At 41.3% G+C, this 15113-nt stretch overlaps 4 protein-coding genes across 4 annotated transcripts; 3 read left to right on the top strand and 1 right to left on the bottom strand.

Moving 5' to 3' along the window:
- The first annotated feature begins 2057 nt into the window (after window positions 1-2057).
- SARC_00910 (hypothetical protein) lies at window positions 2058-3297 on the top strand. The gene is made up of 2 exons (XM_014305386.1): window positions 2058-2320; window positions 2509-3297. Exons 1-2 carry the CDS (start codon window positions 2149-2151, stop codon window positions 3090-3092), a joined length of 756 nt encoding a protein of 251 aa, XP_014160861.1. The 5' UTR covers window positions 2058-2148; the 3' UTR covers window positions 3093-3297.
- Window positions 3298-3725: 428 nt separating this feature from the next.
- On the bottom strand, window positions 3726-4874 carry SARC_00909 (hypothetical protein). Its single transcript, XM_014305385.1, has 3 exons — window positions 4681-4874; window positions 4284-4421; window positions 3726-4035 (listed from the first exon to the last, which is right to left on the bottom strand). Exons 1-3 carry the CDS (start codon window positions 4792-4794, stop codon window positions 3907-3909), a joined length of 381 nt encoding a protein of 126 aa, XP_014160860.1. The 5' UTR covers window positions 4795-4874; the 3' UTR covers window positions 3726-3906.
- Window positions 4875-9001: 4127 nt separating this feature from the next.
- Window positions 9002-10396, top strand: SARC_00908 (hypothetical protein; the record flags this gene model as incomplete). Its single annotated transcript, XM_014305384.1, has 3 exons — window positions 9002-9290; window positions 9425-9523; window positions 10134-10396. The coding sequence occupies 3 exons, from the start codon at window positions 9002-9004 to the stop codon at window positions 10199-10201; spliced, it is 456 nt and encodes a 151-aa protein (XP_014160859.1). The 3' UTR covers window positions 10202-10396.
- Window positions 10397-13926: 3530 nt separating this feature from the next.
- Window positions 13927-14396, top strand: SARC_00907 (hypothetical protein; the record flags this gene model as incomplete). The annotated part of the gene is made up of 2 exons (XM_014305383.1): window positions 13927-13954; window positions 14098-14396. The coding sequence occupies 2 exons, from the start codon at window positions 13927-13929 to the stop codon at window positions 14394-14396; spliced, it is 327 nt and encodes a 108-aa protein (XP_014160858.1).
- Between the last annotated feature and the right edge of the window lie 717 nt (window positions 14397-15113).

The raw sequence follows: 15113 nt of genomic DNA, 5'->3' as shown, positions 1-15113 counted from the left end.
ACGTGTATTTCGGGTACCTCATATTCTATCTAGTACCTTTTATACCGGTGAGGATATGAGGTACCCAAAATACAAGTCCAGGCTCGCTATACGCGCACATATAATCCCCTAGATACCATTAAAGTAGAATGCTATAATGCCAGAAAGGTCTGTTAGGTATGGATGGACTTGTATAACGCTTACGTGTGGCTAGATTGACCCAGTTCTGGTACAAAATGAAATACTTCATAACTTTTGAACCAATAGTCCGTTCAGGATGAGAATAAGCGTACGTTTACTACTCGCTAATACGGTGAATTAAAGTTGATTAACTGCCAATGATATTGATTTTTAATGTACCTCTGGGTCAACCTCCAAAGTAATTATCTCCCATCTCCTAAAGCCAATTTTTTTGGTTCACGGCTCCTATATGTCTGATATTCGAAGTTTGAATTTGAACAGATCCAATCTGGGCCAATGAGTAACTAGCATTGAAAGAAAGATAACGGTTTGTTTAATTTGCCGCTATGGAGTATGTAGTATGAACGGTTGTAATTTGTATGTATTTTATTATAAAAAAACTAAAATACAAATAAGAAGATTTCCGTGTTTCCCTGTTCCCAGCAGAGTACAGACTCTACAATTCTGCACAATCTATTATTCTATTTACACATATTTATTAATATAATTTTAGTCCTCTCTGCTCCAGGAGTCCAGGATATAGCCTAAAGTTTGAATTAATTAAGCACCAATGAAAACAGGATTCACACCCCCGCCTTGGCCGTTTCAGCATGGCGGCCTGGCGTGTGAGTCTGTGTCTTTATGAGTCAGACTGCGACTGTGGTCTGTGAGACAGTGAGAATGTGAGTCTGTGTCTCTGCGAGACTGCGATCCTCCGGAAGACGGAAGTCGGAAGAAACAGGATGATTTTTTGAAAGTGTTTTTTATTATTAATTATATATATAAACGTTTGTATAAAATAAGAGGCTATGAATAATGAAACGTTGACGCTGTCATTTTGCTTTTTTTTTTACAAAAACAAAACAAAACACACTTTCTTGGGCGGGCCAGTCATGGACTCATGGCCCTACAAGAAGTGCCAAATGCCGAGTTGCCGACTGCCCAGACTCCAGAGTCCAGAGCCCCAGACTCTGGCTGCTGGTATTTGCACCATGCTGTTCGTCTCGTGCGTATGGTCCGTTTTAAAGGTACAGTCACAGACAAATAAGGCGGTTCCAAGTGGAGATTTGTTTCAGGCGACTCCCCCCCCTCCCCTTTTTTTGGGGCTGAGCTCTTTTTAGTTCGAACGCTGCATTTTTATAATTGGACTATAGGTGTACCCTGGAAACAGCCTCAGTGGACATACGGGTGCATTTGAATAGTTCAAAATTCACTGTTTTAAAAAAAGCAGTGCCTGTTTTTTTTTAAAGCAGTGCTGTCGTTACAACCGTGAAGAGGGCAGGCCTGCTCTGGCGCGCTACCTGTTTTACCTAAATATGGTAGCAAAGTGGTCATGTCTAGTCCCAACTGTAAAATAAGAGGAAAGAGGAAAGAGCCTCCCCTCCCCCTTTTTTTGGATTCTATTAAACACGTTATAGCTTATCAAATATCAACTATCAAGGTTTTCTGTCTGTCTCTTTATATAATGAAAAGGGATATACCACAAAAATTACCAATCAGAAACATTAAAACTTCAGGTAAATTTTAGGATTGAGCAAAATGCAAAGCTTTTTCATGGCCCTCTGGATTTGGATCTCTGCTAAATTTACGATTTCTCGTCGGACGAAACCTGATTTCTGCTCGCGAACCTAATCCAGAGGGCCATGGCATTTTCAGACTTTCAGTCCCTCGCCGCTCCAGGCGGCAGGTTTTAAAAAAAAATCAGTGAGCAAAAAAGTCTCGCCTTGTGACGGTGTACACTTTGCCTTTCCGGCCACCGTCTGCGGCCGTGCGACGTCTGGTGAGTGGTATGTCAACTGTCACTGTCACAAGTGTCAAGTAAAGGCTTCTCGCCAAAATAAACAAAGTGCGTATCAGCTATCATACATTGCCTCACTTCTATTTCTAAAAGGCATATAAACAGAACAATGTCTTGCATACACCAATATTCGTTGCTTATCAACAGTTATAAAAAAGGGTTACCGTCACGTTCAGGACTAAACAACAAAAATGCTACGCAATCGTGTGTGCCTCGTCACCGGTGGTGCAAGTGGGCTGGGCTTTAAGTTAGTACAGAGACTCATTGCAGCGAATGCGAAGGTGTGCGTGATGGATAAGAGCTACACCGACTCACTCTTGCATTCTCAAGATGCAGGGGAAGGCCTTCATCTGTTCGAAGGAGGTCAGTTATAATTTAATCTTTGTTGTTTCTATTGTTTCTATTGTTTCAATATTGTTTCTATAGTTTCATGTTCAGCTTTACTTTCAATATTTAAACAGTATGCTATTATTTGGTTCACATGATTTTCTTGCAACACTAAAAAAAAAACTCCACAAATGTACAACACGACACCCTTGCATCGAATGCAGACGTTACAAAGCCGGAGGATATCTCAGAGGCCATAAAAACGGCTGAGGAATATTTTAATTCCCCATTGCAAGTCATGGTGAACAACGCCGGCATTGGAGACGAGTCCGATGTCGCGCGCACGATTAACATAAATCTTAAGGCTGTCATCGACGGTACTACACTCGCTGTGCACAAGATGCAGATGGAGAAGGTGGCTGGTGTGATCGTAAACGTAGCTTCTATGGGGGGAATCTATCCCATGCCGTTCGCACCAGTGTACGCCGCCACCAAGGCTGGCGTAATTCAATACTCACGCAGTGTATATGAACGTTTAGAGAGCTACAATCGCGCACAGAAAGGCAAGGATCAGATTATCCGTGTCAACACACTGTGTCCTTCGTTCGCGGAGACACCTTTGCTTACTCACTTAAAATCATCAATTCCAAATGGAGCCAAGATTGTGGACGCCTTGGGCCGAGCGCTAACAGCCGACGAGGTGGCGGATTGCTTTATGACATTAATCGAGGATGAACAGAAAAATGGCGCAATCTTGAGGGTCACAAATCATGGTGTGACCTACCAAAACGAAAAATATTTTCAATAATTTTCAGTTCTTTTTGCTTGACAACAGAAATGGTTGTTGCTCATGTAGTTGATTGTAAATTTACACTTGAGCTCTGACCCAGACTTTGTCCCAATGAACTGGGTTGGGGTTGGGTATGAACGAGGGTATACTAGTTGAAAACAAGATTTCGGACGCTGCGGCTCCGCACCGTACTTTGTAGAATTTAATAAAATCTCGTCACAGATCGTTGTCCATAGAGTGATATTATCCGCGAAGTAGGGAACACGAACAACAATCGTTGTTGTGCAATTGGAAACGACTTTGCAATCAATTTATAGTTTGAAGCAAAAGTATTCCACAGCAAATTAAAAAGTGGTTGGAACGATGGGAATAACGAGCTCAAGAAAGCCTGCAAGTCAAATTGCACAAATAAGTGGTAAGCACGCTTGGAAAACTAGCAATAGAATCACTCTCCCACCAAGCAAATTTCTCCATAGAAATTGAAATCGTTCGAGTCAAACTGCACTGGAAGGCCTGACATGAGAGGCACAACTGTTTGAATGCTTTGAAAACTAGCACCAAAATTATAAGTATGATGTGAAGAGGCGCAACCATTTTGATGCTTAAACTAGCAATAGGATCACTCTCACTCCAAGTGTATAGTTCGTAAAATTCCCCGTGGTATTTGAAAGTTTATCTCGAGTGGCGGTACTAGGAATATACGTGTCTGCATCCTAGGCCCTGTACAATCAACATCCTATTTTTTAATATATACAACAATAAGAAAATTCGGTAACTCCGAAATTTCAAATCAGGCTGCCGTCAATAACCAGCACTTGACTTAGTTCACGATTTAGTTGGCACCCTGCGCTGGTACGCCGTATAGACCGGGGTTCAGAATCTGTCGCTGCTGCTGCATTTGTTGCTTGCGTTCTAACTCCATTGACTCAAGCTGCTGTTCACCCTCCACTGCTAACATGAGCTAAAGAATATTTGAGGAAACGGACAAATATTGAGAAGGGTACGCACCTGACTTCACCAGAAGGGTTACTTTTAGGATGTAAAAACCGGTCGAACAACTGTTACACCGAAACAAGAATATATCATTCTTACACTGTGGAACAAAAATCGAGCGGCTAGTAACATTTATCGAACACATACACACCAAAAAATGAACCGACATTAGAAAATATTGAGCATCTAGGCCACTATGTAAAAGAAATTACTCACCGGAAGACCGAGAACGAAGAAAGTAGTTGTGCCAATCCAGGCTACTGTGCCCAGACTTTGAAGCGAGTAGATAGTAACTGAATGGGTGGTTGTACCAACCTTGTACACAGTGTCTCGGATGGGTTTGGGAATGAACTCCTGGAGAGAATATAAATCAGAATTCCAAATTATGTTGTTAATCTGTGCGGTCACTTCCATGGAAAATACACACGCAGAGAAGGGAGGGTACAAATGGCTAGACATAGTGGTTGCATATAACTTGTGAGTACGATATATTCGATAGAGTGAGTAAATAAAAGTAAAATATATCAATCTGAGGATCCTTTCGCGAAGAACATACGCCCGCACTATCAACATACAATATGTCGCACGGAGCACAATCAAGTAGTGAACATACCACTAGTCCTGACAGGCGATCGAGCAGGGATTCAGATTCCTCCTCCTCCTCTACCACCACCACTTGATCCTCTGGGGGCATGACGCCATCTGTAACATCAACAATCTTGGCCATCTTGAGGTATTGCTATCTATTCGACGTGTAAGCGAAACTACGTGCGTGTATACGTACGGAATCGAAAACATGTGGTAAATATAGCTTTGTATGAAATCACACCAAATTTCAAGCTTGTGCTATTTATAGCACAGGCAGTCAGAAAACAATTGTTTTTTATTGTTTTATTGTAGAAAGCAGGGACCGAAAGCGTATATCTTTAGGGGTAATTTACCTATCTTTATTTAGAGATTTTGGCCTATTGATTATTTTGTATAGGGTCTCAAATGGGCAAACCCGATTCCAGCTGGAAAAAATGGCGTCACCGACGTTTTTTGGCGACAGATAATATAAAACGGCTGGGACGTCGCGGGGACTGAAAGAGCTTAACTATAGGGGTAGTTTACTTGTTTATATTCAGACATTCTGATTCGGACCTATTGGTTTTTTGATAGGGTCTCAAATAGGCAAAACCTATTAAAGCCGGAAAAAAAGGCGTCACGAACATTTTTTGGCGACGGACAAAAAATCGGTGATAAAACACGGCCGGCCGCCGCAGAGACTGAAAGCGCTTAATTATAGGGGTAATTAACTTGTTTATAATCAGACATCCTGATTCGGGCCTATTGATTATTTTGTATTGGGTCTCAAATGGGCAAAACCTATCCCAGCCCGAAAAGAAACGTCACTCACGATTTTGGGGACGGACAAATAATCGGTGATAAAGTCGACAGGGACTTAGAAAGCTTACGCTTTCTGTAATAAAGTAGACCGGGGACTTAGAAAAGCTTACGCTTTCAGTAATAAAGTCGACAGGGACTTAAAAACTTACGCTTTCAGTAATAAAGTTGACCGGGACTTAGAAAAGCTTACGCTTTCAGTAAAAAATCGGTGATAATGTCGACAGGGACTTTTAGAAAAGCTTACGCATTCAGTAATAAAACGCGACTGTGAAGCCGAAGGGACTGAAAGCGTATAAAAATAGGGGTAATTTTTTTGTTCATATTCAGACTGTACATACTGTTATAATAAATAAATAGTAAATTATTTCTTAACCAGTACGGACTGTATTCAACATTACACGCCCTAATAGCAATTCACCATAAAATACACACGTACACGCTCACACACACTCTCTCTCTCTTACACTCATACTCACACTCACACTCACACTTACACTCACATTCATACTCATACACTCTTACTCATACACTCTTAAACACACTCACGCTCACATTAACATTCACATTCACATTCACACAGTCACGTTCACATTCACATTCTCATACACACACAACTTTCAGTTTCAGTCCTAGTCTCACTCAGACTCAGACTCATTCAATTGCACATATGCACATATACGCATGCATATTGATATATTTATATGTAGTGTGTGTGTGTGTGTGAGTATGTGTTTGTGTGTGCGTGTATGTATGTGTATGTATACGTTTATATATAAATATATATATATATATATATATATATATTTATATATATATATATACATATATATATATATACATATACATATACATATTTATATATATATATATATATATATATATAGATAGATATATATATTATATAGTGTATGTGTGTGTAAGAAGGTGTGAGTGTGCGTGTATGTATGTGTGTATGTGATATATATATTATATAGTGTATGTGTGTGTAAGTAGGTGTGAGTGTGCGTGTATGTATGTGTGTATGTGCATACGTTTATATATATATATATATAGAGGTGTGTGTATATATGTATGTCAATGTGTATGTTTGTATGCAAATATTCATTTTTGCATGTATGTTTGTATTTGTGTGTATGTATGCGTGTTATATGTGTGTATCAATGTGTTCATGTATGTGTGTATTTATATGTGTATATCAATTTGCATTTATGAACTCGGTTATGTATATAAGTATGTGTATATGTATATATAGATACATGCATATGTATATGTACATATATACATAAATACATAGATACATGCAAACATACACACACAAATATATATATTTATATATATATATATATATATATTTATATTGGTATATATATATATATATATTGGTATGTGGATTTTTGGTGCGTGTGTTTTTATGTAATTCTGTATGTATGTATGTACTGGTGTGCAAGTATATATATATATATATATATTGTATGTATGTATGTATGTACTGATGTGCATGTATATATATATTGTATGTATGTATGTATGTACTGATGTGCATGTATATATTATGTATATATATATATATATATATATATATATATGTATGTATATATATATATATGCGTGTGTGTGTGTGTGTGGATAGGTGTGGGAGTGTGTCTGTATGTATATGTATGTTTGTATACCTGTAAGTATTTTTTATGTATGTATGTATGTAGGTTTGTGTGTGTATAGTTATGTATCTATATATATATATATATATATGTGTGTGTGTGTGTGTGTGGAAGGTTTTAGTATGCATAAGTGTGTGCGTGTATGATTTAGGATGCATGCATGTGTGTGTGTGTGGATGGTTCATTATGCATTTATATATATATATATATATATGTGTGTGTGTGTGGACGGAAGTTTTTAGTACGCACAAGTGTGTGTGTGTGTATGATTTAGGATGCATATGTGTGTGTGTATGGTTTAGGATGCATATGTGTGTGTGTATGGTTTAGGATGCATGTGTGTGTGTATGGTTTAGGACGCATATTTGTGTGTGTATGGTTTAGGATGCATATGTGTGTGTGTATGGTTTAAGATGCATATGTGTGTGTGTATGGTTTAGGATGCATATGTGTGTGTGTATGGTTTAGGATGCATATGTGTGTGTATGGTTTAGGATGCATATGTGTGTGTGTGGTTTAGGATGCATATGTGTGAGTGTATGTATTTAGGATGCATATGTGTGTGTATGGTTTAGGATGCATATGTGTGTGTGTATGGTTTAGGATGCATATGTGTGTGTGTATGGTTTAGGATGATGGTTTAGGACATGTGTGTGTGTGAATGTGGATGGTATATGTATATATATAAATATATTATTATATTTATATATATATATATATATATATATATATATATATATATATGCTCAAACCGCATTTTGTAAAAGTGTCTCAAATGGGCAAACCCCAATCCAGCCGAGAAAAAAAGCGTCACCGACGTTTTTTCGCTTTCAGTAATAAAATATTATATTCGAATTCTTTAGTAGGGTCTACAAATGGGCCAAAAAAAAATGGGCCGGTTAATTATTTTGTAGAGGGTCACGACCCTCTAGAGAAAGAAACAAAATATGGCTGAACGGACTAACGTCCGTAGGACGAGGGTTTAATAGTCTGTGTACAGTAATTACTGTAACCGCTCGTACTGTATTTATCCCGAGGTATATCTTTAGAAGCTGTGTTTTTTGTAGTGTTTGCAGAGAAACATAGACGACAAACACGTTAGTGCAAGCAACAAGGACATCGGTATAGGCGAGAAACGCGAAGATGCATGTGAACGTTGAAACGACAGCCCAGACTCGGGCAGCGGAACAGTGCATACCAGCAATACAGAGCTTGGTTCAAGCAAAGACCGCGTTGATACCGGTACTGCGCACGTGGATGTGGACAGGGTAAACGTACATACAGGTGACAGACCCGTTAATACGGACTGTAGTCCACTCGACGCTGGCGGCATAAACGTTATTGCGCGCACCACGCACATCGATGTTGACAGCATAGACCTTGATACAGGTTGTGCACAGGACGACACGAGAAAAGAGTTCGCTACAGCGAACTACCAACACGTGAGTGCTAATAGACGACTGGGCAAAACGTATGCGTACTGAAACGGATACAGATTAAACTGGGCCAGGGGTGCGTGCCAGTCCTACCCGGACACAGCACACTAAAATCGGTCTAATGCCGAACACCAACTCCAGTCAGAGAACAACTTCTAACGCCAAACAACCACTACACTCAGGTTTATGTTTGATGCCAAATGCTAATCACAGCCGTACTAGCACAATACCAAATAGCATTCCCAGTCGAACAACGACTGCTAATACGCGACAATCACCACGCACAAATGCCAAATTTAATACCAAATACGCCTCTCAATCAACTACCAAGGACAGGTCCTGCACAAACACACACAAGTTCAAAGCCAGCGTCTAGTACCAATGTCAAACAGATGCCCACCGCCAATCCCTCACACGCACCGCGGAAACGATACACACAATAGATGAGATCATGCGAATGCCTCTGGCTCAACTGCCTCCCAAAGCGCGCGAGTTGAATGTGCATGGGGTTGTGTCGTGGGTTGGAAGTTGTCAGACATCCAGTACAGGTGAGTGCTACCGACAACTGTCGGTGGTGGATGAGACGGTGAGACATGCCATGTGGGACAATGCCGCGCTGAAGGTGATGTTGTTTTTTAAGCAGAGAGCAGCAATGCTTGGCGATGGCTTGAAGGTGCATACGTGGGGGAGTGCAGGGACGTGCCTGGTAATGGAAAGTGCTATGGTTGCACTCAGTGACAGTGTGAATTATCGAGAGATGTGTGAACAAGTGCTTGCTACTTCATTGCCGGCGATGTCTACTGTGCTCAACTCCTATAAACGCTTTCATTCAAACATGTTGGTAATGTAATTCGGTTCTACCGTGCACAAATAGATCTGTACAACGGCAAACCGCAACTGAAGAAGTCCGGCAAGGCTTTCCGGTGGGTTTACTTCCCCATGCCTACGAGGCCGATTGCATTTGGCGCGTCTGGTACGTAACACACGACTTAGTATTCGATCGCAGAACACGACCCAGTGGAATTATGGGTCAGAAATGTCTTGCTTTGGAAGCTCTTTTATGCACGTGTTAAAAATAGCTCATTTTGTCTCTCTCTATTGTTCACGCGCATCGCTTACGCCGCATGCGTACTGTGAATTATGTGTCACGACGTACTTTGATAATTAAGTTCTTATGGGGATGGCAGCGGTTTATATTAAGAGGATGAGTTCGTATTTGCATAAAATGCGACAGATAAAATTATGTCAGTACATTCTGAATTGTGTCCATTAAAGGATGTCAGTACATACTGAATTATGTGTCTGCAAAAGGATGTCAGTACATTCTGAATTATGTGTCTATATGCTTTCATTTACAGCTGAGTATTTTTTAAAGCTATCATTTCTGCGCCATGCTCCAAAAAGACATGGTTGGGAAGTACACCATTGACTCTGCTTCGCGTGTCAGCCGAGATTTGTGCATGTTCATACCAATAATCATTTTCAATTATTCGTGCGTACATATACCTCTTCTGCTGTAAATTTCATACTGTAATATATATCTCTCCGCTCATCATTTGAATATTGACCCACGCCTACGGCAGGCTCTGTAATGATGTGCCCAAGTACTGTGGTGCAAGGCCCAAGCAAGTGCAAACTTCACAGACTTTGACAATCAGAGAGTGGGGGAATTGGTCTTGATGTTCCACAGAATCAGTCCCCCGTCTGTGCCATCTGCCGGTGGCGACTCAGCAGGCGATGACCAGTCACAGCACACAGCGCATCTGATACCAACTCGTACTTCGAAAATCCGCAGTTTTAGGCATGAAGGCATGACACAGTAGCTAGCTTGATCGTACAGGTCAGTGAGTGCGTCCTTTCTGTGTGGTTACAAGACCTGAGCACCTCTACGGCGGAATTTGGGGTTTTAAAGACGTCACCGTAGCTAGTTCAATTGTCCAGATCAGTTGCTGTGTTCTTTTGTATCTGTATAAGTCCGAACACGACAGCCTCATATTGCACAAGGTAGGTAATAACTGATACACCCTCCACATTACATAACCAATTCATAACTTATAACTCTGCTTTCGTACAAGTGGGTCTCGGGCCTGCTTAATCAGTGATAGATTGGCTAGACAGGCTGCTATGTTTTTGAAGTCTTTCTGCGGTTCAGTTCAAATTGTGGGTATGTTTATCTCACTCACGCTAACATGCATGGAATCTCTGTTTGATAGACAAGTAGCAGCAGAGAAAGGAATCGCTTACGGCTGGTCGCGATGCCCACAACAAGCATGCGCTCACTATTGGGTACGCTACGATTTCAGAGTGGAAAATACCAATTATAGTGTCCGCACGTAAGTAAGTATGTACGTACGTGAAGATCTGTGTGTCTGTTTGTCGGTCAGTAACGATTCACTTCGACAACCCGTTGATATCACTCAGATCGATCTCAGATAGAACACTGGGTACCGTTGCGTTTCCGCAATACAAGTATTTTATAGTTTTCGCGACTAGAGGGGTAGGCGTGTAATTGTGAGATATGGTGTAACAGTGGAGAGCATACGTACTTGCAGTTATGTGCAATACCAACAAATAAACGACAAATCAACATCGACCAGCTTGCTGAGACGTCTATAAGAATAAATATCCTTCCTCTTGTGTGCTTATATTTAGTTTGCAAATGCAAGACCCCACAGGCCACAGCCTCCTATAATTCTTGAAGATACAACCCTAAACCCTGGAAATATAACTTTAAACCCTGGAAATCACTGGGAAAGTCCGCCAGATTGTATTGTTTCATTTAGAAGGCTATGATTGTATGTAGGATGGCGCGCAGATATCAAGATCCATTGTCATGCACCGTGTGCACAAGTTATTGTATGTAAATATTAATAATTCTCCCCTGAGTGAGATCAAAGAAAGACACTATCGCTTACTTCACAACTGTATGATACAATCTTGATGCTTGCACTTCCCGTGGAGAACGATGCCGAAGAAGTGAATACACACACGATGATATCATAGCCCTGCCTTTGTGGTGTTCATGTACATACAACGAAGACCATCGAAACACAACATTGCGAAACGCCATTTCGCTGGGACACCACTCCAGTAGTGCACAACTGTAGAGTGCAGTTAGAGATAGGGAACCATCATGACGTCCAATACCTACCATACCGTGTCATCGTTAGAGCTTTCAGAATTGTCAAAAGGCGACACCATATCCCTTGGCTGCTTCAAGGACCGTGTGCTTTCGCGCATTGTCGCGAATCACAGGCTTTGATACGAACTGCAGGATGTGTCTAACGCCAATGTGTACTTTGCGCACGACCGTGGTTTGTTCGTTATGGCTGACTTCAAGCTCTCCAAGGAAGAGATGAATTTGCTTAACAATGCGGGACCCCAAACCTGACAAGACCCGCTATGTACGACTACTGGGGGACATAGGCAAGTGAAGGACCTGCTCAACACCATTCAAAGGCACGATGTGCTGACAACCCAAGGTTTCTGAGTGTCCAATAACTTGCCGGTTAGCCGGTCATAGCCCTCCTTGCGACTCAAATCAAGGTATTGGTGGTGTGTTCAAGACGTGCCTTCTGTGTACAGTACTGTAACTGCTCGTACTGTATTTATCCCGCGATTCAGTCCCTTGGCGTGAATGAAGAATCAGTTCAGTATATACTTGGCGGCTGTTGTTTTTGGTAGTGTTTGCAGAGGAGCATGTCTGTGATATCTTACTTTGTTCACTCGAACGACCATCAGTGTTTTCACTAAACGGAACACGGTTTTATGAAGCCGATGCAACTTACGAAAATGTCGATCGTACTATTCGTTTGCGAGCACGATGTGTATATTAAAGCAGTTTGATAAGGCTGCTAAGCAGAGACAATTTTATGTAGCAGCTGTTTTTTTTGTAGTGTTTGCAGCGAAACATATCTGTGATATCTTAATTTGCTCACTCAAACAACCATCAGTGTTTTCACTAAACGGAACACGGCTATATGAAGCCGATGCAACTTACGAAAGTGCACGCGTAGATTTATGACGATTGTACTGTTCGTTTGCGAGCACGATGTGTATATTGAAGCAGTTTGATATGGCTGCTAGGCAAAGACAATCTTATGAAGCAGCTATTTTTTTGTAGCGTTTGCAGAGGAACATATACATATCTGTGATATTTTACTTTGTTCACTCAAACGACCATCAGTGTTTTCACTAAACGGAACATTGTTATAAGAAGCCGATGCAACTTACGAAAATGTACGCATAAATTTATGACGATTGTACTATTCGTTTGCGAGCACGATGTGTATATTGAAGCAGTTTGATATGGCTGCTAGGCAAAGACAATCTTATGAAGCAGCTGTTTTTTTGTAGCTTTTGCAGAGGAACATATCTGTGATATCTTACTTTGTTCACTCAAACAACCATCAGTGTTTTCACTTAACGGAACGCGGTTATATGGAGCCAATGCAACTTACGAAAATGCACGCATAGGTTTATGACGATTGTACTATTCGGTTGCGAGCACGATATGTATATTGAAGCAGTTTGATATGGCTGCTAAGTAAAGACAATCTATTGTAGCAGCTGTTTTTTTTGGTGGCGTTTGCAGAGGAACATATCTGTGATATCTTACTTTGTTCACTCAAACGACCATCAGTGTTTTCACTAAACGGAACATTGTTATAAGAAACCGATGCAACTAACGAAAATGCACGCATAGATTTATGGCGATTGTACTATTCGTTTGCGAGCACAATGTGTACATTGAAGTAGTTTGATATGACTGCTAAGCAAAGACAATTGTACTAGTCATGCGTCTGAAATGCTAAAATGTAAAGCGTTGAGTCAAGGTGCATGCGATTAAGATCAATTATTGGCTTTATTGCCTGCTATGGTAGGAATAACTATCTGTATCTCACACGTTCTTGACATATATGTATTCGGGTTAAATCGATTATCACGGTTTCTACCACATTCAGGTACTATCACATTCAGGTATGCGTTCATGGAATCGTTGGAAAGTAAATGCGCACCTGCAATGGTAATACTCCTCAACTGTCCTCCAAATATCTATAGCAAGTATACAAGAGAAGTATGTGACACAATGATTTTATGACTCTTGCACCAGCATTGAACCTTGCTTTCACCTCCTAGGCAAATTAAACAACCGGTGTAAACGAAGAATACATGATTCTTCCTTCAACTCTTACATCCGAGACCATCATTGCTAAAGATCTCTATTAGAATATACAAGAGTCCTATTTCGGTGTGTTGTCTTGCGACCAGCCTCGGACCTAGTATCGTGTTCAAGTTTTAGGTGGCCATGAAACATCATGCACAACCACTCTATTTCTTGCTGAAATGTGTAACATATACCTCAGCATCTGACCGATGCATTCCCCTCCATCTGATGCCACAGGTAGAAACGGCAGTTGAGCGAGGCACGCCGGTGCACATAATCAGCGACCATCCCCTGCGTGCTACCACCTGTAGCCCCGCTATTGTCAGCACAACCACCACAGATTCACATGCACAGCCTACCGTACCGTTGAACCCAAGTAGTACCAAACTTCACAGTGGGATACACAGCATGCCCACAGCCGTTGACGTCTTCGTATTCGCTGCCGCAGCCTGTACGCCATCATTCCGAGACAGAGCCTGCAGGCGCACACGATAGAGCTGGTAAGGGCCACGGTGTCACATACAACACACGGGGTGATGATGACAACACACACGAGGCTACGGGTAGCAGTCACACCAACACAGACGACAAACACGTTAGTGCAAGCAACAAGAACATCGGTATAGGCGAGACACGCGCTGATGCAAACAATAGACGCGAAGATGCATGTGAACGTTGAAACCGACAGCCCAGACTCGGGCAGCGGAACAGTGCATACCAGCAATACAGAGCTTGGTTCAAGCAAAGACCGCGTAGATACCAGTCTGCGCACGTGGATGTGGACAGGGTAAACGTACATACAGGTGACAGACCCGTTAATACGGACTGTAGTCCACTCGACGCTGGCGGCATAAACGACATTGCGCGCACCACGCACATCGATGTTGACAGCATAGACCTTGATACAGGTTGTGCACACGACGACACGAGAAAAGAATTTATAAGTCCGAACACGACATCCTCATATTGCACTGAGAGTTGTGTTATATTTCTCTCCTAATTGTATGTCGCCATTCCCGTTGAAACCATCGCTCAAAGGTACAATCACAAAGGTGCTATGCGTCTCAATCCTCAGCATGGATGAAGCTTTTGCACTGATGTGCTTCTCATTGAATAGTAGTATCCAGTAGGTGTGCTTGCGATCCTTTTGCATAGATGAGCTTCTCATCAAATAGTGGTATTATGTAGGTATGCCAGCGATCCTTTTGCACAGATGTGCTTATCATTGAATAGTAGTATTAAGTAGGTATGCTTGCGATCCGTATGCACAGATGTGCTTCTCGTCGAAAAATAATACTAAGTAGGTATGCTTGCGATACGTTTGCACAGATGTGCTTCTCATTGAATAGTAGTATCAATTAGGTATGCTTGCGGTCCCTTTGCACAGATGTGCTTC

Source organism: Sphaeroforma arctica (genome assembly GCF_001186125.1).
Source record: "Sphaeroforma arctica JP610 unplaced genomic scaffold supercont1.32, whole genome shotgun sequence".
In the NCBI taxonomy this organism is placed as follows: Eukaryota; class Ichthyosporea; order Ichthyophonida; genus Sphaeroforma; species Sphaeroforma arctica.
The sequence above is the reverse complement of the archived record's forward strand: the minus strand, read 5'-3'. Positions and strand labels throughout refer to the sequence as shown.

Bases quoted from the DNA above. Each gene is read 5' to 3' on its own strand.
- SARC_00910 (XM_014305386.1), top strand. From the start codon at position 2,149: ATGCTACGCAATCGTGTGTGCCTCGTCACCGGTGGTGCAAGTGGGCTG. The intron at 2,321-2,508 runs GTCAGTTATAAT...CATCGAATGCAG, and splicing joins CCTTCATCTGTTCGAAGGAG to ACGTTACAAAGCCGGAGGAT.
- SARC_00909 (XM_014305385.1), bottom strand. From the start codon at position 4,794: ATGGCCAAGATTGTTGATGTTACAGATGGCGTCATGCCCCCAGAGGAT. The intron at 4,422-4,680 runs GTATGTTCACTA...TATTCTCTCCAG, and splicing joins ATCGCCTGTCAGGACTAGTG to GAGTTCATTCCCAAACCCAT. The intron at 4,036-4,283 runs GTGAGTAATTTC...AATATTCTTTAG, and splicing joins TCTTCGTTCTCGGTCTTCCG to CTCATGTTAGCAGTGGAGGG.